This window comes from Cladophialophora immunda (genome assembly GCF_000835495.1).
Source record: "Cladophialophora immunda strain CBS 83496 unplaced genomic scaffold supercont1.1, whole genome shotgun sequence".
NCBI classification, from domain to species: Eukaryota; Fungi; Ascomycota; class Eurotiomycetes; order Chaetothyriales; family Herpotrichiellaceae; genus Cladophialophora; species Cladophialophora immunda.
Window position 1 is genome coordinate 2,100,160 of NW_015622541.1, and position 23,009 is coordinate 2,123,168.

Consider the following 23,009-nt stretch of genomic DNA (forward strand, 5'->3'; position numbering starts at 1 on the left):
TCACCTGTAGGTAGTAGGATCGAGTAAGAGTAGACTTCCTAATGAAGCCCGAAAGACCTGCTTCTTCAGGTCTAGGGGATGTCTTGGGAGAAAAGCAGCTGGACGTATCCGTGAGAGGTGTGATGCAGCCTACCTTCGTCGACAGAACAGGCGAATGGGTTTGCGAGAGCGGATGTTTCGTAGCAGCTGGATCGCGAAGACTCGTCTGGTGCTTCTAGAAGGACTAGCATAAGACTCTTTCTCAAGGCCCCCCTTGACTTCGAAGTCACCAGAGCTGAAGGCAGCAAAACCTGGTCAACGTATTTTCCGTGCCGATTCGTCACACCTCTCCGCCAGCTGTGATGTGGAAACTTGACTCGACACTCGATTGAAGGTAGCTCAAAGGTGCGGAAGTCGTTGTCTGCAAGAAAGAAGCACACGAACGATGCAAGCTCCAACAGTGAGAACCGAACGAGGTCCGTGCGGTCAAGATCGTAAGGGCGAAGTCGTGGCAGAAGGACAAGATAGGATTGATACGAATCTACCCTGGCTATGGGCATTCTCATCAAAATGCGGAACGACAATTCAGTGTCGCATTCTCCTTGAAAGCACGCCGGCCGTGGTGTAGCACTGAGGTATAGCTGGTATCAGAAGTCTGGGTTTCAAGTAAGAATGCAGTTGGGATCTGCAAAATTGGTGAAATCCAGATCTAGCACTGAGATCTTCCTTCCACAAGTAGCATGCTGAGCGAGGTGCAATCGTTACAGGGATCTCACCATCTCTTCAGAGGCTTCGATGTCGGGTTCGGCATATCAGAGCAGGATTGATGGGATGATGGACCCTGGATTGGCCCATCCCACGGGACTTACTGCAATGACAGGAGAACTTACGCAATGAGGCAAGACAGGCTCTCACACGAACTTATCTGGCGCAATCTTTCAAATCGAAAGAATCATGTGAAGCCCTCGATGAGGCAAAAAATGTCAGTTTGGGACTGTGCCCTTTGAAGCTGTCTCCTCGATTAGATGGTCAGGGATATGGTAACGCAGGGAGCACCCAGTTGCTCAGTCAATAGAAGCGACTTGGACTGTGAAGTTAAGATTCAGGCAGACGCTGAGCCGTAGCTTAGTGTAATTCCAGGCAACCTCTTGCTCCATGGGGGCCTCTCGAAAGAGAAGCAGAAGAGGACGAACCAGTTGTTGCGGGGTCATAGCTGGCTCCAGGTCAGACCGAGAACAGAGTTGTTCTGGCGAGCCGCAGTTCAATATCGAAGGTTCCTTTGGGCCCCAGTCACGGATGATTGGGAAATGGCGTGATAGTGCGGACAACCAAAACCTTTAGTGATGAGTGCTGTTCATTCTTAGGCCCTGTAGTGTGCAGGAATATCTCCCTGAAGGAAGACGGATACCTTTGCAGATGACCGTGACACTGTAAGCCGTTCCATCGGTGCTGTAGTCACATTGGCATTGATGGCGAGCCGAGGTGTTGAAGATCTAGATCCGTTGTCCATTTCACGTTAGATCTGCCAGCGAAGCCGCCCTGGTCGAAAGAAGGGATAGGGTAGCAGTAGCCGGAGATGAAACCGAGTGTGCTCGTACTCACGGTGAAGCATTCTGCTTCGAATTATTACATCCCCTGTTAGGCGGAGGAATTGGGAATTTGGTTGGCGAATACCGACGGGGACTTGTGGAGAGCTGGTCGTCGCGTTGACTAGGGTCACAGAGGGGCTGTGACTCGAGTGCGAATTTTTGATGCCTCACTCTTTTCCGTTTCCAGGCCATGATGCACAAGCCTGATTTGGAATGAGTAGGCTGGCTTCAAGGAAACAGATTGCAGTCAAAGCGGGCTCCCCGAAACAATATGTCACACTCCACGGACGACGGCAGATCTTCCAGACTCATGTTGGAAGGAACAACGAGTGATATGGAGACAGCTGCAGGAGTTCTGCGTTATCATGACAGTGGCCCCGGGCCAAAGACAGCGGAGGATGGCCGAGTAGGTGTGGTTCACGCTTTTGGCAGTGCCATACAGATACGAGATGTTGTACCGTTACAATAATAAGTCGGGTCCAAGGTAGCGCCCAAAAGAGCAAGGCAAGTCGTCGAGCCCTGGCCCCGCGGGGGGTGTGAGTTGCTCCGTATCGTGCATGATAATGTGGTGACGGGCTTTCTTGGTGCTCGTAAGTGGCACGAGCGGAGACAACAATGTGACCTCCTTTCCTCGACAGAGCAACCTGGAATCCAACTCTTCAAAAAGTCATTATCACTGTAGCAAGCGAGCGAACACAGGAGGACCGGGGGTGCAGCTGAACAATGGGCACTAGTGAAGTCACAGAGGGAAGAGATTGTGGTGAAGCATGATGGATGAATGGCCCACCGGTGGGTATCAGGCTACCGTTTTGCTTGCAGGCCCGAAGTTCTGGAGTGCATCGACAAACAGAATGCAGCTGGTGAGTTGCAAACGCGTCGGTCGAGCCTAGGCGGGCAGGGGGGTGAGAGTGAGGCACAGGAGTGGCAAGGCAAAGTCCGGCGGGTCTGGTCGGTGGCCGTCGAAGCAAGAGAATTGGAGGATCTTGGCTGAGTGTGGGCTTGGAGCAAGCAAACCCAACCTTGAGGCTAACAAGGAAGAACAAGGGAAAGAGAAACAGATGGGCAATGAATTGGGCCGTGGTGGCAGCATTGGTGGCAGCGACGCGGCAGGCGACGGGCGCGAGGGAGACGCGAAGGCGTGTCAATTTTCACTTTCATTTCACTTTTCTCTCACTCGTCACCTCTAACCTCACTGCGTGCTTCCGAAGACAGGGGATCAATGGGCCACCAGGGCGAATTGGCGGATGACGAGGAATCGGCTGCCAAGTGGAGCAACAGCTGCAGAAAAAGAGCCCCCAAGCTCAACCCCAAATCACAATAATGAAACAATATTACGAATACAAGCACAGCAGCAGGAGAAGCGGCAGCCACCGCAGCAGGCGGGAACGGAGGATGACGAGGACGAATGATAGACAACCACCCTTCACGGTGCTAGTCGTTGTCGGGTGGTTGACGGTGGTTCCGGTGCCGCCGCAACATGCAACGATAATATTTAAGAAAAATTGGATTCAGAAAAGGGATTACCCAGCTCGCCAGGTTTGATAAGTCACGTCACAGGGCATGACAACGAGCAGGTGTCGGTGATTGGATTGTGCTCGCAATAGTAGTGTCAGGAGGGCATGGGCGTCTGTTAGGGCCCGATGCGAGATGCAACGCATTGGCCGGGCAAAAGCTGCTGGCGGGTTTCTCTGATGTGGGTGTCCCTTACTGCTGTTGTCACTCTGGATCGTCAGACATTCAAGTTGCCACCCTAATGCCCTTGCCATTCTGACTGTGATTAGGAGTTACAATATCTAGCTCGCCAGTTTGACAAAGGGCTAGAGCGGAAGATGCGGCCATTCTCGTAAAGAGTGACGTGCACAACTTTGGACAACGGAAAAGGAGGAAGGGAGAGATCAACTCAGACTCAACCTTGAGGTGCAGCTGACGCTGAACAAACCAACCTCGTATGTAACTTGTAAGAGGAGGTTGACCAGAACGAATCAGAAGCGGGTTTCGGCCTCTCTGCTGGCCCGGGAAAAGTCGCCTTGGAGCTGGTGTATGCATCTGCTTCAACCAGGCCCAGTGCCCTCGTACTGCTACTGGGCATTATAGAGCACTGGCAAGCCGGGTACGTAAACCACCGCGGTGTCAGGGACCATGTCGATTCCTTGACCAACGATCATCAAACACCCTTCACAATTTGACAAACTCCGACCCAGATCCTCGTCAAGGCAAGCCCGTATCATTGGCCCTCGTCAATCAGCACCACCGGTGCCACTCAGCCGCTCACAAATGTGATCAGCATACGGATTCCCAGAGTGCCGTCGTGGTGGTGGTGGTGGTGGTGGTGGTGGTGGTGCTTGTTATCTCACCCTGCGCTGTCGTCGAAATTGGTAAACGTTGATCTTGAAGCTGGCGCCGACCTTCTCGCTTCCGTCGGCTTCCTGCCACTGTTGTTCAGGGCAATCATGACGAACTCTTATGGAGCCGGTGTTAGCACCTGGGACTTTGCTGCCTAAGGCAAGTCCCAAGTTGCTCGTGGCACGCTTGGCCGCAGTTCTCGCAAGATGCCATGATTGGCTCGCAACTTGGGCGCCGCATGGCAAATGCGAAACAGACATGGCTTGGATGCTGGCGGCTCAGATGGTTTCGCAGAAAAGCGGAGGGGATCCAGTCCATGGACCATGACCAGGTTTGCCTCTTTGTCGTCGCCTGCTGCACCACATCGCTTCCCTCTGGTCAGACAAGGAACACATTTCAACTACTGCTCCGTATTCCGTATTGGTCACAGATGCTACAAAGCGTTGAGGACTAGGCCACCACCCCTTCCGTGCTTTCCAGCTCGCCAGCCAACTCTAGCATGCCAAATCCCTTACCGGACTGCCCCTGAAAGCCACCACTTTACTCGTCCTTCCGCTCGTCTGCCTATCAATCTCCCTTTGTCCCTTGACTGATCATTCCGGGTACGGAGTAGCAAACTCACAAACGCCGCAGCTCTTCCTCGGGTGGGGTGGGGCGTGACTTTTTGCCCCCTCCTCCCCGAAAAAGACGTCACCCATATTTGTTCTCGTACATACAGACACGCTTTGGACGTGGGTTTTGACGCCAGGTTTTCCATCTTTCCATATTATCAACGCGCCTCGGAAGCCCTTGTCTCTGACAAACTCCGTAACCGCTGTATCAGGAGGGTTGATTTGCTCTACGCTATTTCCGGGAAATCTGGGAATCTCGATCAACCTGGATGTTCAGCTTGGATGGCCCCGATGGCTTCATGCCAGCCTCTCCTGCCGTGGGATTCCAGCCAGCATCCATGTCCTGCCTCCTGCAGGGCCTAGTATCACCAAACCCTCATCAATGATTTCAAGGACCTGACTGTATCCACGGCTTTCAAACCATGCTAACGGTTGTTGCCCAGTGGGAACGATGCATCAGCAGCACAACCTGATATCTGCGCGGAGCAGATTGGGAACAGCAGCGCCTTCCCTTCGCAGCTCTGATGTGTGGTCTTTTCGTCGACCGAGTCCACAACGACGTTTGTTACCTCAGGGCCCCGACGGTCCACAAAAGCATTCTCGGCTAGCAATCAAGAGATAAAAAAACTCATCATGTTACCTCATGCTCTAGAACGAGGTATTGGTATTCGTGTTGCAGACCTTTCCGTGTGATCTGCCCCAAAGATTTGCACATCTCGTTCGCCATCTTACCGGGCCCACATCAAGCATGGCGTTGCTTTTCTCACTCTATCCTGACTGAGTCTTGACGTCCTGCACGGGCACTTCTCTCCCTTTGATCCAATCATGTCCCAGGTCATGGCGGCCAAGGCCTGGTCATGTTACCCGTGAAGCGTTTTCTTGCCAACACTGGCTTGATTCGGGAATGTCAAGTGTCTCGTTACTATCTTGCTTTGTCCTGCTGCTGCATCGGCCCATCGCCAAAAAAACACAAAAAAAAAATGTGCCACGACCCTACACAGTCGAAGGCTCCTGTGGTCCTCATGACTCCAATCAAAATGGAATTCTGAAGAAAAGATCAGCTTCAAAGAGGATACAAGTGCCTCCTTGTCTTGCGGCAAGCGAAGTTTCTGGTGCTCTATCCCCCAGCTCCACTCGTCAAAGTTCCCAGGATTTCCAGAGTGTCTGACATGACTCCATGGTGCAGGGCGTCTGTAGATGAGTGCTCATCCATGGACGGGGCTCGGTCGTGGCGAGCGGTGGTGAAGGCTTGGATCGGCCTGCCCTTGCACTTGACTTAGTCGTAGGCTCGTCGCTGAAGGAATGCTCGGGTGGGAATTATTGGAGCATCCCCTTGCCAAACACTGACTGTGCCTGCAACCCCCCTTAAACTCGCGAGTTAGTGGGCTGTATCGCCCAAGGCCTCCGAACGGAGTACGGACTACTAAGCCCGGAAAATGTGGTGTTACTCAGGCATAACTTTGTGCCCTGTCTGGCCCGCCGTACTGCCTGCTACTACTCCTACGACTTGCACCCAGCTCGTCGACGCCTACCGCCCATCCGCCGCTCGTAATCTGCAGTAACAAGCAACTAGCAAAGGGAAGCCCTGCTGGACCCTCCACAGCCCTGCTAGTCCACAATAATCAAATGACTTTTGGAGCCGGCAGCAACACCGCAACGGAAACCACTCTGACGGACCATTGAACTGACCTTGGAGCGAGGGAGGTGTGGGAGACCAGGCGATCCTCCAATAATAGGGCAGCCCAGGGGAGCTTGCTGTTTGCCCGGGCGCCCACAGTGTGCGCGGTAAGAGACCAGCCGAAAAATCAAAAGCACCGTGTTTCTGTGGCCCCCAAGCTGGTCTCCGGGGGTCTGCCCCCCCTCCCTCCCAACCAGAGATGGGCTCTCGAAAGTCTCATGTGTGTGAAATTCAGGCGAGCCCGAGTGGCTGCATCGGGTCTAGACGTAATCTTTTCTGTTGGCCTTCCCTGTCTGGCAAGGAGGAACCTCACCCTTCGGCTTGTCTTCCCACCCAGAAACCCCAGCTGCAGCAGCCAGCGACACGATGACATCCCTTGCGAACCCGGGATCCAACCTCAGGGCTTGTCAACTCGCTAAATGTTTCTCACTGACAGGCTCCCAGACTCCTACGCTCCTACGCCGCAGGCCCCAGGCTCCCAAACTCAGCTACCAGCTGCCCGCTGCCCGCTGCCCACTCCCCAATTCCGTCCAGATCACCACCTGATGAGACTTCTGAAAGGGGGGCCTCAACCAACCGCTGCTCTCGTCCTCCCTTTGATCCCGTTTAGCGTTCGTTTCCCGGATTGCTGCTCCTCGATGGGCACTCAGGCAGTCCACCGAGTCCAGCAGATGCAGCCGCAGTCGCAGCCAGCAGCAGCCACGACGGACCGGCGACCTGCAACAAAAAGTCTTACCCGTCTCCATCCTGGAGCGAGATTATTATTTGCCCAAAGGCTCCAGTTTCTCATTCAGACAGTCGTTCTCACCTGCGCTAACCTTGCTCCTTGTCCTGCGTTGCCCTGCGCTGCCCAGCCCAGCCCGGTGCTGTACTTGTTATTTGCCCTGCCTAGGAACTCCGTACAAAGTTATGTGGATGTCAAATTCCTCTTGCCCTACCTCGTCGGTATGTACTACTGGCTAGTACGGGCCTGAGTGTCTCAATTTTACTCTGCTGGAGCTGCCTAGTCTCGTCCTGATTCCCCGTACCCAGCCAGCAAGCACGTCCTCCGTGCCTCGCCTCGCAAGCCCTCGATGCTGTATCCGGAACTTGCAATGGTATTTTGTCCATCATCCGGCGGCTTAGCTTCAATTCGTCACCTTGGGGGGGGGGGGTTTGCATTGACAGCCCCCGAGGGCGAAGGCGAATAAGATGATGGCGATGGCGAAGACCTCCGCCCCAAACCCTCGTCCACTCATGCGTCCCACTATCCCTGTTCTACCTTGCGCGGCCCTTCGACACCCAAGGAAGGCTTTGGACATGTCAGGACTCGGGACCACAAGTGGCCCTTCCACGCAAAGATGATAATAAATACCCCGTACATGGCTCTAGTAACCCGTCAAGCATGTCACTAGTACCAGCCAGTCTTGAACCCTGTTAATCCGGCTGGTACTTGGGGCCCAAACAATCCACACTGGCAAAGCAACACTCGGTGCACTGCACAGCCCAAGAAAAAGGCTAAAACTTTGGATCGCTGGGACGCTGATACGATGATGCCGAGCTAAATGCGGTCAAGTAGGTGTCGGCTGTCCCATCACGATGGATGGAATTGGCGGTGGCCATTTTGCACCTTTTTCCCCCTTCCCCCTCCCCTCTTTTTCGCTTGCTTTGGCATGCCCGGCGATTCATCGCTCATCACCGTGACATGACCGTGTGCATGACCATGACCATGACCATGACCACAAACTACCGCCATGACCTTGACTAGACAGGCCTTGACCTTGACCTTAACCTGGACCGTTGAACACACTTTTGACCACCCCCGTTTGCCCGTTTCCCGTTGGCTTTTTCTGGCTCCCCCCCTTTCCCACCAACCCCCATCCCCATCCCATCATCATCCTAGGCCATCCTTCTTTTTTCCAAAACATCCCATCACTCTTTTTGACTGTAACTTGTCCTCCGCCAGCCAGCCCGTCTTAGTCCACTCTGGCAATTATTGCGCCAGTGTGCTCCTGTCGCTCCATCTTTCTGTCCTGGTGCTTGCTCCCCATTGGCTACCCGCCGCGCGTACCCAGCCCGCCGTCGTAGCTTCCCTTCCACTTCTGCGGCTTGCCTGGCCCTTCTGACTATGTGCTGCTACTGCTGCTGCTCTTTCTTTTCTCCCCCCCCCCTCGCTCTTGCGTCGTCTCCGTCTCCGTCTCCCTTGCCTGCAACTGGGTTGAACCGGGCTCGTCAACCTTACGACGGGGAAAGGGGACCCTGACGGTTTTACAGCCGAGCCTCGAACCGCCTTCGATCCAAGACAAGGCCCCGGTGTTCCTGGTGTGAGTTACGGCGCATCATGCCTGATGCAGGCTTTGATGGGCGAAAAATACCAGTTGATCCTTTCCATCGGTCCAACTGCCTGGTGCCGCCACAAACTCTGCCTGCCGAAGCGTGCGTTGCTCGGCTGACTGCTTTCGTCTCGTGGATTCACTCATTAATCACGGTTCTTGTCATTCTTGATTGCTCCAGTGTATCATCATCCTGCCCTCTGATTGAGTTGGACCGGGCTCGGACAGTCACTGTTTGAAAGGGCGCTGTGGGTGAAGGTCCTCTGCCCTCTCTCATTCATGCTGCCAAACATCCGGGACCCACCTCTTCAATAACTTTGCCTTCATTCCAAACCCCCAATTCTGTCAAAAGACTCCAAAACATCCAACATGCTCCCTCACTTGAATTGTTCTTGATCCTCGTCCCTGTTGCCATGTTCTCTGTCACCAGGGAATATCACTATCTTTTCCTTGCTTTCACTTGAGGCTCTGCAAGGTCGGCCTGGCCCTTCACAACACAGCCTCATCGTCCACCTCACCGTCGTCCGCGACATGCTCATGCCGCACCCGTCACCTCCAGCTCACACTACTTAACACCGACGACTTTTCCACCTTCGACCTTTCTCCCCGTTACCTGCAGCTCATGTCGTCCATGTCTGCCATCTACGGTGCTGTTGGGCCCTCGGATCGGTCGAACTCGACGTCGAACACCACCTGTCAGGACGCCGCAGCATATGGGTGCAAAAGGTGGAACACCTCCGAGACCTACTTCAACAGCGGTTTACCTACGCCTCCGGGCTCAAGGGCCATGCCTGGAGTAGTGCTAGGCAACAGCTATGCGGCATTGCCTGCACCTCCGTTGCAGCAGGGCCGCAGCGGTTTACCAGACGGTGCGAACGCTACTCGTCCACGCATAACTCCATCTACAGTCTCGACGAATCATGCATACGCTCTTGCTCCTCCCGCAAACGGGGTCAGCCTGTACAACCGTCGAGCACCCGATCACAACAATGTGAACGCCATTGCACCCCACCTTCAAATCCCAGAGTCGGTGAACAAGAGCAAAGGGAGTCTGGCCGAGTTTGCCGCCGAGATTACATGTCTCTTCTGGTTTGAAACAGGGAACACCCTCCAATATGCAGAGAATCTCCCAGAGGATGTAGCAGTCGATAGAGGCTTGCTTCCAGATGCCGTACCCACCATTGGGTTCCGAAAGTGGGTGACCACGATCATCAGCACCACTCAGGTCGGGAAGAACGTAATCCTACTTGCCTTGTTGTTCATCTATCGGCTCAAACGATTCAACCCTAGTGTTAGCGGGAAGCGTGGAAGTGAGTTTCGGCTGCTGACGATTGCCCTCATGTTGGGAAACAAGTTTCTGGACGACAATACATACACGAACAAGACCTGGGCGGAAGTTTCTGGCATATCAGTCACCGAAATACACATCATGGAAGTCGAATTCCTGAGCAACATGAGGTACGCTCTTTACGCCTCGGCTGAAGAGTGGAGTGAATGGAAGTCCAAATTGGGAAGGTTTGGCGCGTTTTACGACAAAGCCTCCGAGCTACCCTTGGTTGATGAGAGCAGAGCCAATGGCGCCACCCCAGTCACGCCGACTGCTCAGAGCTTCCCTCAAAAGCTGCCTTCGCCTCCTTCCACTCATCACAGTGCCAGTCCTTATGGTGTCTCCCCGTCTCTGAACAGTCACTACCCGGTACTGCCACATCCTTCAACTGCAGTAACACAATTTCCGAGTTCACCTCTTCGGCAACAAGTTGGTTTGAGGGGATATCAACAAGAGCGGAAACGGAGCGCCGACTACTCTGCGGAACTTCCCCCGGCGAAAAGGCAACAACTTCCTGGTCAGCTTTCCGAAAATATTGGAGGTCGTGGACATTCGCTTCCGTACATTCCTGGCAGTCTAAGAGTGTCTCCCACTCACCCTACCGGCGTGGCTGATATTGGAGTCCCGGCACCAATGCTGGACATCCCAAGGCTGGACATGCCGAGGCCACCACCCTCGCTACCGCTTTCAAATGCGCCGCCCACCCTATTGCCAGTCCAGACAAATCGACCACTGTCGACCGTCTACCCGCCCGCAACTGGCACCTATTCCCACCCTGTCACGCCGATATCCGCAGTGCCTCAATCTCTGTTCCAGAATCCTGTTCCAAGCTTGGGCGATGGCTCTCGATCTATTACAACTCTGCCTTCCGCCCACACCTCCCCATCGAATGGGTACAACACCACTACTCCCACACTGGCGGGACTATCACCTTCATACTTCCTGACGCATCGCACGTCTCCATATCGACCTGTCCGACATGTCAACACGCTCTTGATACCTCCGCCATCGGCCGCATTGCAGATGCCGGTCAGAAATATACCATCTGACCAGATTCACTACCATCCCTTAAGCAAAGCGACCACTGAGCGCCGGACTGGACTACTGCCCAATTTCCATCCCGATGGCTGGCAACATAGCAATGTTTCCACGCCCATCACTCAACATCAATACCCATTCTAAGAATCGGTTCACAACCCTGTAAATTTCTCATGCTGTGGGGAAAACATTGCACTCTTCCACCTGCATAGCTCGGCGGGCTCTGTTTTGATATTATCTTTTTGTGCTGAAAGCACTCGGTTTAGCGAAAAAGCATTTCAACGGCGCTGGCATTAGATGGTATTATGGCAACATACGGCGGGCTCAGAATACCTTGTCTGAACAAGACAGAAGTGTACAGAATTAGAAGATCCAGCACAGACTGGATTGGAAGACATGACTCCCACGATGCTTGGGGGACAGAAAGGGCAAGGGGTTGAGCAGGTCGATCGAAAGCTAATGCTTGATACCCCCTTCATTTGTTTCAATCCAGACTCTGTCCTCTTGCAATTTTCATCGCATCGCCATACGTACAAGTCGGTAGGCAGCTGATGAGCTGCGATCAGGTGACGCATGCCAAGCCGGGTTTAAGCATTCATCACCTCTGCTAAATTCCCCTCCTCTCATGCTGCGGAATTGAGAGTGTAAAGTGAAATAAAGCTCGACAAAGAGCCATCGCGTAGGGATGGTGTCCAACAGAACCTAGGGTCCATCGTAGACGATGCAGCGTCTATATCAGCAGCCTCTTCGCAAGGATGCGCAAGACACTACTCCTTGTTTTTATCCATGGCTTCAAGGTAAGTTCAATGCGAACACACATGCGCTGGCCAGCAGCCAGGCTTCGGCATTGTGGCGCCGACATTGTCACCATCTTTGGTGCGATGCCTTTGCGGGTATCAAGAGACTGATTCTGCCATCTTTAGGGTGGCGATGATACCTTTGCTGTGTTTCCGGAACATCTGCGAGCGCTCGTGAGCCATGCCCTTCCGAATATCGATGTTGTCACCGCTACATATCCCAAATTCGAGACCCGAGGCGAGTTGAGAGACTGTGTGGCTCGCCTTCGAGAATGGTATGGGGTGCGAACATCTGTCTGGTCCAAAACGTCACGCTAAGAGTTCACGACTGCAGGCTACAAAACAAGGTCATCGACCTAGAGGTTGCTCGCTCGACCCCGTCCCCGACCGTGGATCCTTCAGTCCATGTCATGCTGATCGGCCACTCGATGGGAGGCATCGTCGCGGCTGAGACATACCTGCTACTCGCCAGTGAGCAACCCATTCCAGCGCGGTCTTCTGCGCACAATCCCGAAAGGCCGAATTTTCCTTCCAACACGACACTGGGTTCGACAACATCCACTTCCCATCCGGCACCACCGCATCATGAGCCAGATACGACGCCTTACAGCTTCATGTTTCCGCACATCCAAGGCATCCTGGCTTTTGATACTCCTTTCCTTGGGTTGGCCCCGGGAATGGTTGCCCACGGACTCGAGGGTGGGCACAAGGTTGTCGCCAATGCCTACAACACCTACTCTGAAGTTGCCTCCATGTTTGGCTGGGGTTCCAAGTCCGAACCCAACGTCTCATCAACCTCATCCGCCTCTGGAACCAAGTCAATCGGCGCCCTGCCAGCACCCGCTTCCTCTTCCACGGAAGACGCGGCAGCCGCCCCCAAATGGCAAGCTTGGGGGAAGTATGCAATGTTCGCCGGTGCGGCTGGCGCTGTGGTTGCAGGCGGTGCTGCGGCTTTGTACTCACAACGAGAGAAACTTAGTGCTGGTTGGAAATGGGCCAGCGACCACTTGTTGTTTGTAGGAGAGCTGTTCAAGCCGGAGCATCTGCGTAGACGGGTTGAATCTCTGGAGCTGGAATGTAAAGAACGTGGCGCTGGATGTGCGAACCTTTACACCAACCTTGGGAAAGGGGCCAGTGGCGGATATGGTATCACGGAAACTTTGGCAGGGAAGGAGAGGACGTTTTGCAATCTGCCCGTGCACGTCAGTCGAGATCGAAAAGAAGGCAAAGAAGCCGCGCGCGACGAAACAGGCGGATTTAGATGGATCAAGGCTGTCAACGACAAAGCTTCCGACGAGACTACGGCGCATGTGTCCATGTTCATTCCACGAGATAACCCGGGATTCTACGCCCTGGGAGAACATGCCAAAGAGTACATCGCTCGGTGGGTTGATCAAGGCTGGTACCGCGCCAGCAATGGACCGACATTCCTGAAACCCGAGCCCAGTCGCGTGGGATTGGGCGAATCACCGGACGGCGGGTGGGTGAAACCTGACGCCGACGAAATCAGAGCCCGAGAGAGAGCAAGGGATCGCTATGGCAACGCCTACAAGCATCCCGACGCCAACGCCGATGTCGACCCCGAAGGGAACCTAGGTAAGGACTGGGACTCTCTCGATCTTCACCGTGGTAAGGACGGTGTTGACGACCTGCTAGATGATGAGGACCTGAGGATGAGAGACGAGGACGAAGAACTTGAGGGAAGCGTGATTGTTGAGAAAAAGGCGGCGAATGGAGAGGTGCCGCTGCCCAAATCGAGAAGCAATACTGGAGTGTGAAGATTCGATAGAGGATTTCCCCTACTTCTATAAAAGGGACAGCGGCCGACACATTGAGACGGCCATGGGACGAGACACATGACTTAGCACGACACGACACGACGAGCTCAAATTGGCGATAGCAGGACTACGCCTACCATCTGGACCAGAAAGCACTTTACACGTCGAGGTGGGGCATGGTTTTTTTTTTGTAAGGCAGTGTTACCGGGGTGAGCTCTCATCCATAGAGATCGAGCTGAATAGGTGGTGCAGGACTGGTATTTCACACGCAGGTAGCGGCCTGCAAAGACAAGACGACCACGACTGCTTGATGCCGCCCACCGAAGTCACCAAACCATCATGTCGACACAAGGCTCAGCCTCTCTTGCGGCTGCGGCGTGTTGGCTCATCGGGGGCTGCTAGAACTTTGTTGGAACCACAACGGTCCTTTTGACAGAATCATAACAGAAACTGAATCCTCCCAGGGAATAATCGACGTCTTCCGCCGACTCGAAGGTGAAACTCATATTGCGTGGATTGAGAATTTGGCAAGACCAGAAAAATGTCAAGTTGATGGCCTGAGAAAGAGGAGTACTCGCCAGAACGCCGCAACGGGTCTGCACTTTGCGTGCGCGCAGCCTTGCTGAATCTTCATCTCCTCGGGTGTATATCCGTGAGCACCTTTCGCTCTTCCTTCTCACTTTCGTTTACATTGTTCAGCCCGTGCCACTCTGCTCCTCCACACCCCTCTTCTCTGGCATCCTCTTATTCCCCTCATCAACCATGCCTTCGCATCCCGTGACCCTGCCCGCTGCGTTCTCAACCACTCCCAAAACCGATGACTGGGCGGGCTGTCCTTGGGTGGAATCTGACTGAGCTTTCGCGTCCTTCATCTCTTGCATGGCCTCGGCTTTTGTCTGCGCCCCGGACTCGTATCCCACTGCGGAGGAGATGGCACCTTGCACGTACTGTTTTTAGTTAGAATGGCGAGATCGGTCAGGGAGGAGAAGAAGAAGAAGAAGGATAGAGGAGCTGAGATCAAATCAGGCAGTGACGGGCTAGGACGATGGATGGCCGGATCGATGAGACTTGCCTTGACATGCCCGCCGAGCATTGAGGCTTGGGACTCTGACGAAGACTGGTCTGATGACATCGTGACGGGGGTTGCTGGTGGATTTTTGTTTCCGCAAATCGATGGCTCTGGATGTGCTGAGTTGCACTGGATTCCTCAAAACATCCAATATTGATGGTGGCGCTGTATAATTCAAGAGTCAAGGAGGGCGTGATATCACCCTCGCCTCGCGTGTCTCGAACTCCGGACTCTGCACTCTTGATATGTCCTGTCACTCGTGATGTATTCAATGACGCCCTTGCCAAGATGCTGGAAATCGACGATGATGTCATGCAGGGCTCTTTCCTGAAACCTCCGTCGTCAGCCTTGCACGTGATGATATCACCCATTATTAGATTTCCCGTGCCGGCTTCAGCCTCGTTCCAGCTTGGGAACGTCAATCATTGCCGAGGTTGTTTTTCTCAGACAGCTTTTCATGCGACCTACCTCGCTACCTATACGCGACCTAGCAGATAGTTACGAATCCCACGGTCGTAAACCCCTCGGACCTCACACTCTCCTTCTCTCTCTTCTGGCAATAAAAGCCCAACGATAGATCTTTGATCGAACGTCACGCTTGCAATGGCGTTTTGTCGGACCCAGGGCGATTGATCTGGCACGGTTCGTCACGCCTTCAATGCATGCGTGCCGTCCTTGGACTTTGCCCCCTGACCCGTCGATGTGTCTCTCTTCCCGCTTTCGGTAGACGACCGGTACGAACCATGTCAACCAGGTTCGAGGTGCTCCAGGGCAAGAAGCCCCTCTCTTTTCGGCGTCTGATGGCCCTGAAACGGGTGGAAGAGGACGTTTTCGAGTCGGTAACCCCGGCCTGGCCGCCGGCGCCGCATCGGCGAGCATTTGGAGGCCATGTGTACGCCCAGGCCTTGTACGCTGCCAGCAAGACCGTTGGAAAGGGGCTGGTGGTCCATGTACGTTCCCTGTTATGATCTGCTCTCTCTGTTTCCACGTTGAGCGTGATGTTGGTTGTGGTTCTTGTGGTTGACAGCTTGGGCTTTCGGGGTGTAGCAAATGACCGGGTACTTCATTCTCCCCGGCGCCATTGACATTCCGTACGTGTACCGCGTGCGCAGGATCAGGGACGGCGGCATGTACTGCCTGCGAGGGGTCGACGTCTATCAACGATCCGAGGCTGCCGCGCAGGGCACGTCGCCTTGCTTTGTCGCCACCATCTCATTCAAGCGGTCGGAGAAAGGCATCACGAAGTGGACCGGCTACGAGTACCACGACATGCCGCGGGACCACATCCAGCGGGAATACCACAGCGTCCTGCAAGGTCTCCGGCCGGAAGACCACCCCGAAGCGCCCGGGGCCGACGCCCTGTGGTGGGAACAGGAGGAGGAAAGGTTCTGGAGCCGTGACGCGGCGGCGTTTCCCGGAGTGGAAACCCGAAAGGTCGACATGGCCAAATACAACGGCAAGGCGGAACCGGGGCGCGGGCCCGGTGGAGCTGGAGCGTCTCGCTGGCGCCAGCTGCTGTTCTACCGCCTCATCCAGGATGACGACGACGACGACGACGACGACGACGACCCGTCAGAGGCGACCGAGAGGGCCGAGGCCGCCAACGACCTGAACCTCCACGCCGCGGCGCACCTGTACGCGTCGGACCGGAATTCGCTGTTCCTCATCCAGCGCGCGCTCGGCTACGAGGCCGTCCGCACCACCATGGCGTCCCTGTCCCACACGGTCATCTTCCACGGCCTGGCCGACCATCTGCGCATGGTTGACGACGACGACGACCACGACGACGACCACGACCGCCCGCGCCGGGCCTCCAAGTGGTTCGTCCAGGAGTCGTGGACCAGCAACGGCGGCGACAACCGCGGCTGCCACCACAGTCTCCTCTGGGATCCCCGGGCCGGCCGCGTCATCGGCACCACCCTGCAGGACGGCATGTTGAGGTTTCCGGCCGAGCTGGTCGAGAAGATCCCCCGTGGTGGCGCCCCTGTGGACGCGGGAAACCCGCCACCGTCCCAAGCGGCTCGGAACAAGGCTGGCAGCAAGTTATGAGGCCCACGTGAGGGACGGGGCCCCTCCCATCCAGGCTGCTGGCTGTGCTGGGACTGTTAGAACTGGGAGTTCTCTACATAGGATATCAGACCGCTATCTCTGTATTTGATAGAACGAACATCTGGGCTACGCTGGATTCGCAAAGGGGTGTGATCGAGCTTGAGACGGTCCTGAAAGTGGACCCTGACGTTCTGAATTAAGAGCATTTTTGGTTCCTTTGTTTTGGGGGCAAGCAGCTGAATCGATGTGGAATGGATCATTCATCAATCCTAAGCAAAATATGTTCACCGCATCTCAAATGCCATCGTCCCGGGGGAATGAGAGCTGGTCTGACACAGCACAGTAGAGGAGGAGATTTTAGAGTTGACCGGTGTATGAACATGGTCAGTACGGTGCATCCTCTCGCAGAGCTTGCGGCTGCTTGCCTCCTCTTAGTCGTCCGGCCCGGGTGAAAGCGATGACAGACGCTTTTGATATACCACGGCAGAAGGCGGGTTGGCACTACTACAATCACCATCACTATCACCACCCCATCAATGTATTCAACAGCCTCTCAAAGTTGCTCCCGCTACGCATACGTACGTCCAAATCAATCGTACGCTTCCACAGCAAAATGTTCCGTCCGTTGCAGTGCCGCAATCCTCGATCGCCCAAGCCAACCCCTGCCGAAGTAGGCGGCGGGGCCAGGAAACAGGGGATTCCAGAAGAGTTTCTCCCTTGGCGGGATACCCATCGTCATCCATCCATCCATCCATCCATCCAAGGACCGTCGCAGTCTACGGAGACTCGTCGGTTCGATATTTTGCCAAAGGATTTCGAGTGGGGGAGCATTGCGTCGATTGAACTGCTTGGCCCAATTTGCACGTTATGCGCGCTCCAAACTGTCGCGCAGAAGGAAGAAATTTGAGAGATCAGCGATTGGCGGTGGAGAGAACGTAAAACACCAGTAGACCTCTGGATTCCCGCACTCGAGAATTGTCATGGAGCCGCGAGCGTAAGGGCCAGAGCGTCAGCGGCCTTTTCTGATCTCAGACACTTTGGATCGGCGGAGGTCATGTTCGTCGTTTCGGTCAAAACGTTCGGTCGCTTGAGCCGAACGCCGTGCCGTGGTCAGTGCTAGTTCCTGCTTCATATGGCTGGTGATTGCTGCCGGGGAGTTCGTGTATCATGGACGCGGAGGAGGCGAGCTCGGACAGCCCAACCTTTTCCGCACTGGCTGATAGCTCGGGCTTTGCGGTGGAGAGCGGAGACTTTGCGACCTGATTGTCTTCCAGCTCTGGCTTGGAGTATGATGGTGCTTGGGTTTCCCCGGGGCGCTTGCATCTTCGCTTTCTGCGCATGACGATATAGCCGCACAGACACAGGAAGGCCAGCCCGGCTAGACCGACGCCCACGCCGATACCGACTCGGGCGCCAGTGGAGAGTCCCTGCCGTGTGTTGTCATCACTCCGCTCGCCGAGATACTGACCCCGATTTTCCACCTATCCTTACCTTGGAGCTCTCCTTGTCCTGGATCACGAAGTCTGCGGACTGGGCCAGGAAGGTCCCCTGCTCGGCGGAGGAAGCCGTGGTCGTAAAGGTGAAACAATACTCGCCCCTGCGCGGCATTAGAACCCTCCAGCAACGAAATCTTTCTCCCCAAGAGAAATGAGAAATGGGAAATGTCCATGACTGGAAGATGCGTACGGGATCAGGGACCGAGACTCGTTCATCAGAGACGCCGGCCAGGATGAGAAGTCGAGTTGGCAGGCCGACACCTCGACGTGAGCGAAGTGGAAATACGTGGCCTGGCCTCCATCTTCTTTCTGGAGCCAAATATCGCATTCGGAAGGGTCACCACTTGTTGGCCAACGTTGTCAGTATTGAGCCAACCAGCACGGTTCCATGCAGCACCCACGATTGTTGCTCCCACTGGATGAGGCTCGATCCGGGATTCAAAGAGTAAGTCTCGCCTTCGGTCGGAACGGTGACATCGATAGCCCAGACTATACATGCTGCTTCGACCAGGAGGAACAAGGAGAACAGAAGCAAGCAAGACATGGTACCACCAGGGCGCAAAAAGAGACTCTCGGCGATATTTCAGAACGAAAGAGCGGATGAAGGAAGTTTATTGAGGAGGGGAGAAGCTCGCCCCGTGGACTGGTTCTCTCGAGCTCCAGGCCAACACATAGTTAGGGATATTTCGCCCGGACGCTGTTGTTTTAGCGAGGGAGCTTGAGCTGGTCGACCCGGGTCCAGAATCCTGTGATGGCGCGCAAATACGAGGTCTACCCCTCTTTTAGCAGGGGCCATGGGAGACGGTAAGGGAGCAATAGAGATGCTCGGTCGAGTTGCCAGTAGTTTAGAGCAAGGGCATGTTGTCCATCCATCAGCCAGAGTGTGTCACCGCGGAGGTAAGACGAAGCTGCTGTTGACGAAAGACCCTTGCAGAGAGGAGATTGTATTGTTGACTGAGGTTGAATTGGCCAGAAAAGGAATATCGAGGGATGAGTGGAGGAGGCAGGGAGCCACGTTTCTCCGATTCCGGCCGGAGTGTGGAAAATTCAACTATTGCGCGCCACTGACGGAGAGTAGAAAAGGTGCCTCTTATCTATCCCCCTAGCACATCTCCTTGGTCTTTTCTACTCCCCCACGCGAAGTTGGTCCAGGTGCAAGGTAGCAGCGTACCGTCAAGCGCTTCTAGAAATTGGCCAACTGAGGTTCCTGGATGGCAATTCGAGGTCTGACGCAACATTCGACGGAGCATCTCAGGAATATAGGCCACACAGTCCAACCAGATCCTCGATAGTTTCACGCACCCTCGAGACAAAATGGGCATCGTAATACGGCCCATCGCCGCAGCAGACATCCCGTCCGCGGTGGAATGCATCCAACTCGCATTTGCCGATGATCCCTACCATCTGTGGGCCTTTGACTCGGCAAGCTTCAACAAGGAGCGCAACTTTGCCAGTCTCAAGGCCAAATGTGAGTGGGGGATGCGCCACGCTTTGTTCTTCGTGGCCAAGGATACAGATGACACAGACGGCAGGGTGCTGGGAGTCGGCATGTGGATGAAGCCTCGGAACGTCAATCAGAAGCAGAGCTGGGGAGAGTGGATCGACGACTACATCCTCTGGTTCAAGCAGGGGTGGAATCTTGTCCGGTTTCAAGGACGTGGCGGGTTGAGGACGAATCGGTATTGGATCTGGAAGCGTGAGCAGGCCGTTGCGCAGTCAGAAATCTGGACCGACCCCGAGGGATACTACTTCTGCAACATCGTGACCGTCAGGCCCGGCATCCAGGGCAAGGGGATCGGGCGCCAGCTCTTTGAGACCGTCACCGACATGGCCGACAAGGAAGGGCGCCAGTGCTACCTGGAGTCTTCCAAGGAGAAGCCCAACATTGCAATCTATGAGAAGATGGGCTTTCGGCTGGCCCGCAAGATGGTCTGCGAGGAGGGAGGGGACGTCTGCGACCTCTTCTGCATGGTCAGGGAGCCACAATCCAAGCCGTGAACCGGGCAGGTCTAGGGGACTTGCCGCTGAAGACATCCCCGCTGAGGTTTGCCGTATCGACAGCACACAATGTCCATACACAAGCACGCTCACTGTCTCCGCCCGCATCTTGTCAAGTAAGCGGCCGTAAGTTCCACCAGCGACGGGGACTAGGGAGGACTTCTGGGCCAAGGTCTCGCTGTCGTTGGCTCTTTGAACCCGATGTCCAGGGTGTTTCGCCGCAGCGGTGCCTCTGAAATCCTGTTCGTGGGTCTCTTCGATGCAGCCGGTCAATCATCCATCGTCACCAGGTGCCCGATCGAGGCGCACTTCGAGAGCTATCTGCCCATGCCTGGCTGACGCAGCAGCAGTAGTCTCTCCCTGATGTTCTCCTGCTCTCTGGGATGACGCTGCTCAGACTGGCGCCTGACAGCGAAGTAGGTTCGAGCAGTCGCCATTTGCCATGAAGCAGAGTGTGCCCGGAGAACAAGTCGTGCTTGGAAATGTGGCAAGTCGTCTGCCGAGAAGTTCTCTCGACGAAGCTTTGCGGCGATGATGGATCTGGAGATCCTCAGTCTGCGATAGTCATGGTTGATTAGCAATTCAAAGCCGAAGTAGCCAGACTGGCTACTGCTTGCAAGGTTTTACTTTTAGTAATCGTTATATCCTGGACGACTTCGGACATTCGAGCGGATGTTAAGCATGAGACCAGAGCTCTCACGACCATCTCTTGGGTAGTTGTGTCGATAGTCAGGGAGTGCAAAGGGAGAGGGACAAGTTGGTGCGGTTCTGGATCGCAGAGATGGACTGATCAGCGTATCTCACACCACAGTATACGAGTGCAGGTGTCGAAGTATGAATCCTTTAAGTCACATCCCCGAGCGCCGCAGCGGCACCGCAACGGTTTCGCCTGGCCTGCATCTAAAATCCGCCTCCAGTGGCCAGGTAAGAGCTGGGCCCCGAAATCTCCAGGCTTGTCGGAATGCGGTAGGTCTTAAAATCGATTCCCGAGACGCGGAGATAGAGAGCTTGTCGCTTCGTCTCTGAAGCGCTTTGACTGGATGGCGCAGAGGCTGGTTAATTCTCTTCCTGAGGAGGGGGGGCAGACACGTTACTGGACTGGCCCATGCATCTCCGGGCATCCCTAGATCCCTGTCCCCATCAATACGCCATGGCGACCAACCGCAAGCTGTAGAGAAGAAAGTTGCATGATGGGTTGCGTAGCTCTGATACTTGCAGATGGAGCTACTGGTGAGGTGGTGCAGCTGCCCGCAGCCCTTTACATCATCGTTAACCCTGACAAAGACACTTCCAATGCCCGCTCTCACTTCGAGCCCCTCCATGAGGGAGGTATATAATAGTCTTCGTGTGATAAGAATCAGTGCTGAACAATCCCAATCTCACTCTCAAATCCCGGCCTCGCCCAGAACAATAGCACCTTTTGTCGGGCAAATCTATGAGCCCCGATTTGATCACCAAGGCTGCCGAACACCTCCATCTATCGTCCCTCCTCCCTTCCAAAATGGCCTCCAACCTCCCCAAGGAGTACAAGGTCGGCGTCTTCGAGGCCAAAGGTGAGCCGATCAAGTTCAAGCAGGTCAAACTGGAGCTGCCCAAGCCGGGGGAGGTATGTCCAATCCTTCCATCATATCAACGTCCCGTTAACACATGCATTCTAGGTCCTAGTCAAGGTCCTTGCCTGTGGCGTCTGTCACTCGGACCACGCCGTTCGCTTCGGATTGATGGGAAACAGCTTCCCCATTGTCCCCGGTCACGAGATCATCGGTGAGGTCGCCGCCGTGCCAGATACTGAGAATCGCTGGAAAGTCGGAGACCGCGTGGGAGGACCATGGCACGGTGGCCATGACAACACCTGCGTTTCGTGTCAGCGCGGGCTTTTCCAGATGTGTGAAAAGGAAGCAATCAACGGAGTCACCAGGGATGGAGTAGGTCTGACTTCGCCGAATACATGCCCTTCTTTGCTGAATCTCTTTTCTCCAGGGATACGGGGAATATGTCACCTTGAGGACAGAGGCGGTTGTCCGGGTACCCACCGACGTCGACCCAGCCGAGTACTGTCCCGTCCTCTGCGCAGGAGTGACGGTGTTTAATTGTGAGTTTGCGTTGACACCGTCGCTTGCACCAGTGTGAGAGACTGACTGCACATAGCTTTGCGGCAACAAAAAGTCCTTGCGGGTTCGCTCGTTGCGGTCCAGGGACTCGGGGGCCTCGGGCACCTTGCGTTGCAGTACGCAAGCAAAATGGGATACAGGACCGTCGCCATCTCCTCGAGCTCTGACAAGAAGGAGTTCGCCACTCAGCTGGGGGCACATGAATACATCGACGCATCCCAGGGCGACATTGGCGAACAACTGCAGAAGTTGGGAGGCGCTGCGTGCATTCTGTTCACCGCGCCCAACGAGAAACTCATTCCTTCGTTGCTCGGTGGACTGGGCCCGTTGGGCAAGCTCATTATCCTGGCAGCATCGGCCCCCGCCCAGGTGAACACGGCAGCCATGATTTCCAAGGGCCTCAGCATTCAGGCATGGCCCAGCGGTCACGCTCTCGACAGCGAAGAAGCCATTTCCTTTGCCCAAGTGCACGGGGTGCATGTCATGATTGAGAAATTTCCGCTGGACAAGGCCAACGAAGCCATGGAGAAGATGACCAGCGGCAAGGTTCGGTTCCGAGGCGTGCTCATCCCATAGGAGGATGGACAGGAGAGAGAAGTCAAGGGGGTGACTAGATCACTTTCTGACAGTCGCGAGGAGTGTGTATTATGCTAGGGCATGACAGCCACAACTTGGATAGTTCCGATGATACCACGATTGCAATCTGCAAGCTCTTTAGATCATTGGCACATCTCCCACATGTACTGCGCAGCGAAACGTGGGCCTGGGAGTATATTCTCATTCAAGGAAATCACCGTCTCTGCGGGTGATCAGGACATCGATGACGATAATGCG

The 23,009-nt window shown here is 54.9% G+C and overlaps 7 protein-coding genes across 8 annotated transcripts; 5 read left to right on the plus strand and 2 right to left on the minus strand.

The window, feature by feature from the left end:
* Positions 1-8,360: 8,360 nt before the first annotated feature.
* Positions 8,361-11,474, plus strand: PV07_00624 (uncharacterized protein). The gene has a single exon (XM_016387090.1). The coding sequence runs from the start codon at positions 9,135-9,137 to the stop codon at positions 11,019-11,021; it is 1,887 nt and encodes a 628-aa protein (XP_016254018.1). The 5' UTR covers positions 8,361-9,134; the 3' UTR covers positions 11,022-11,474.
* Positions 11,475-11,514: 40 nt separating this feature from the next.
* PV07_00625 lies at positions 11,515-14,099 on the plus strand. Of its 2 annotated transcripts, XM_016387092.1 has the most exons (4): positions 11,515-11,674; positions 11,801-11,949; positions 12,009-13,270; positions 13,331-14,099. In XM_016387092.1, exons 1-4 carry the CDS (start codon positions 11,633-11,635, stop codon positions 13,450-13,452), a joined length of 1,575 nt encoding a protein of 524 aa, XP_016254020.1. In that variant the 5' UTR covers positions 11,515-11,632; the 3' UTR covers positions 13,453-14,099. The 2 variants fall into 2 exon arrangements, with proteins under 2 accessions (XP_016254020.1, XP_016254019.1); XM_016387091.1 differs by having other exon boundaries at positions 12,009-14,099.
* PV07_00626 (uncharacterized protein) lies at positions 13,914-14,764 on the minus strand. The gene is made up of 2 exons (XM_016387093.1): positions 14,525-14,764; positions 13,914-14,399 (listed from the first exon to the last, which is right to left on the minus strand). The coding sequence occupies exons 1-2, from the start codon at positions 14,582-14,584 to the stop codon at positions 14,148-14,150; spliced, it is 312 nt and encodes a 103-aa protein (XP_016254021.1). The 5' UTR covers positions 14,585-14,764; the 3' UTR covers positions 13,914-14,147.
* Positions 14,765-14,948: 184 nt separating this feature from the next.
* Positions 14,949-16,965, plus strand: PV07_00627 (acyl-CoA thioesterase II). Its single transcript, XM_016387094.1, has 2 exons — positions 14,949-15,471; positions 15,569-16,965. The coding sequence occupies exons 1-2, from the start codon at positions 15,184-15,186 to the stop codon at positions 16,568-16,570; spliced, it is 1,290 nt and encodes a 429-aa protein (XP_016254022.1). The 5' UTR covers positions 14,949-15,183; the 3' UTR covers positions 16,571-16,965.
* PV07_00628 (uncharacterized protein) lies at positions 16,951-19,085 on the minus strand. Its single transcript, XM_016387095.1, has 4 exons — positions 18,468-19,085; positions 18,257-18,409; positions 18,062-18,167; positions 16,951-17,997 (listed from the first exon to the last, which is right to left on the minus strand). The coding sequence occupies exons 1-4, from the start codon at positions 18,608-18,610 to the stop codon at positions 17,641-17,643; spliced, it is 759 nt and encodes a 252-aa protein (XP_016254023.1). The 5' UTR covers positions 18,611-19,085; the 3' UTR covers positions 16,951-17,640.
* Positions 19,086-19,174: 89 nt separating this feature from the next.
* PV07_00629 (uncharacterized protein) lies at positions 19,175-20,878 on the plus strand. Its single transcript, XM_016387096.1, has one exon. The coding sequence runs from the start codon at positions 19,381-19,383 to the stop codon at positions 20,062-20,064; it is 684 nt and encodes a 227-aa protein (XP_016254024.1). The 5' UTR covers positions 19,175-19,380; the 3' UTR covers positions 20,065-20,878.
* Positions 20,879-21,347: 469 nt separating this feature from the next.
* Positions 21,348-22,897, plus strand: PV07_00630 (uncharacterized protein). Its single transcript, XM_016387097.1, has 4 exons — positions 21,348-21,670; positions 21,723-21,989; positions 22,045-22,156; positions 22,213-22,897. The coding sequence occupies exons 1-4, from the start codon at positions 21,500-21,502 to the stop codon at positions 22,749-22,751; spliced, it is 1,089 nt and encodes a 362-aa protein (XP_016254025.1). The 5' UTR covers positions 21,348-21,499; the 3' UTR covers positions 22,752-22,897.
* The last annotated feature ends 112 nt before the right edge of the window (positions 22,898-23,009 follow it).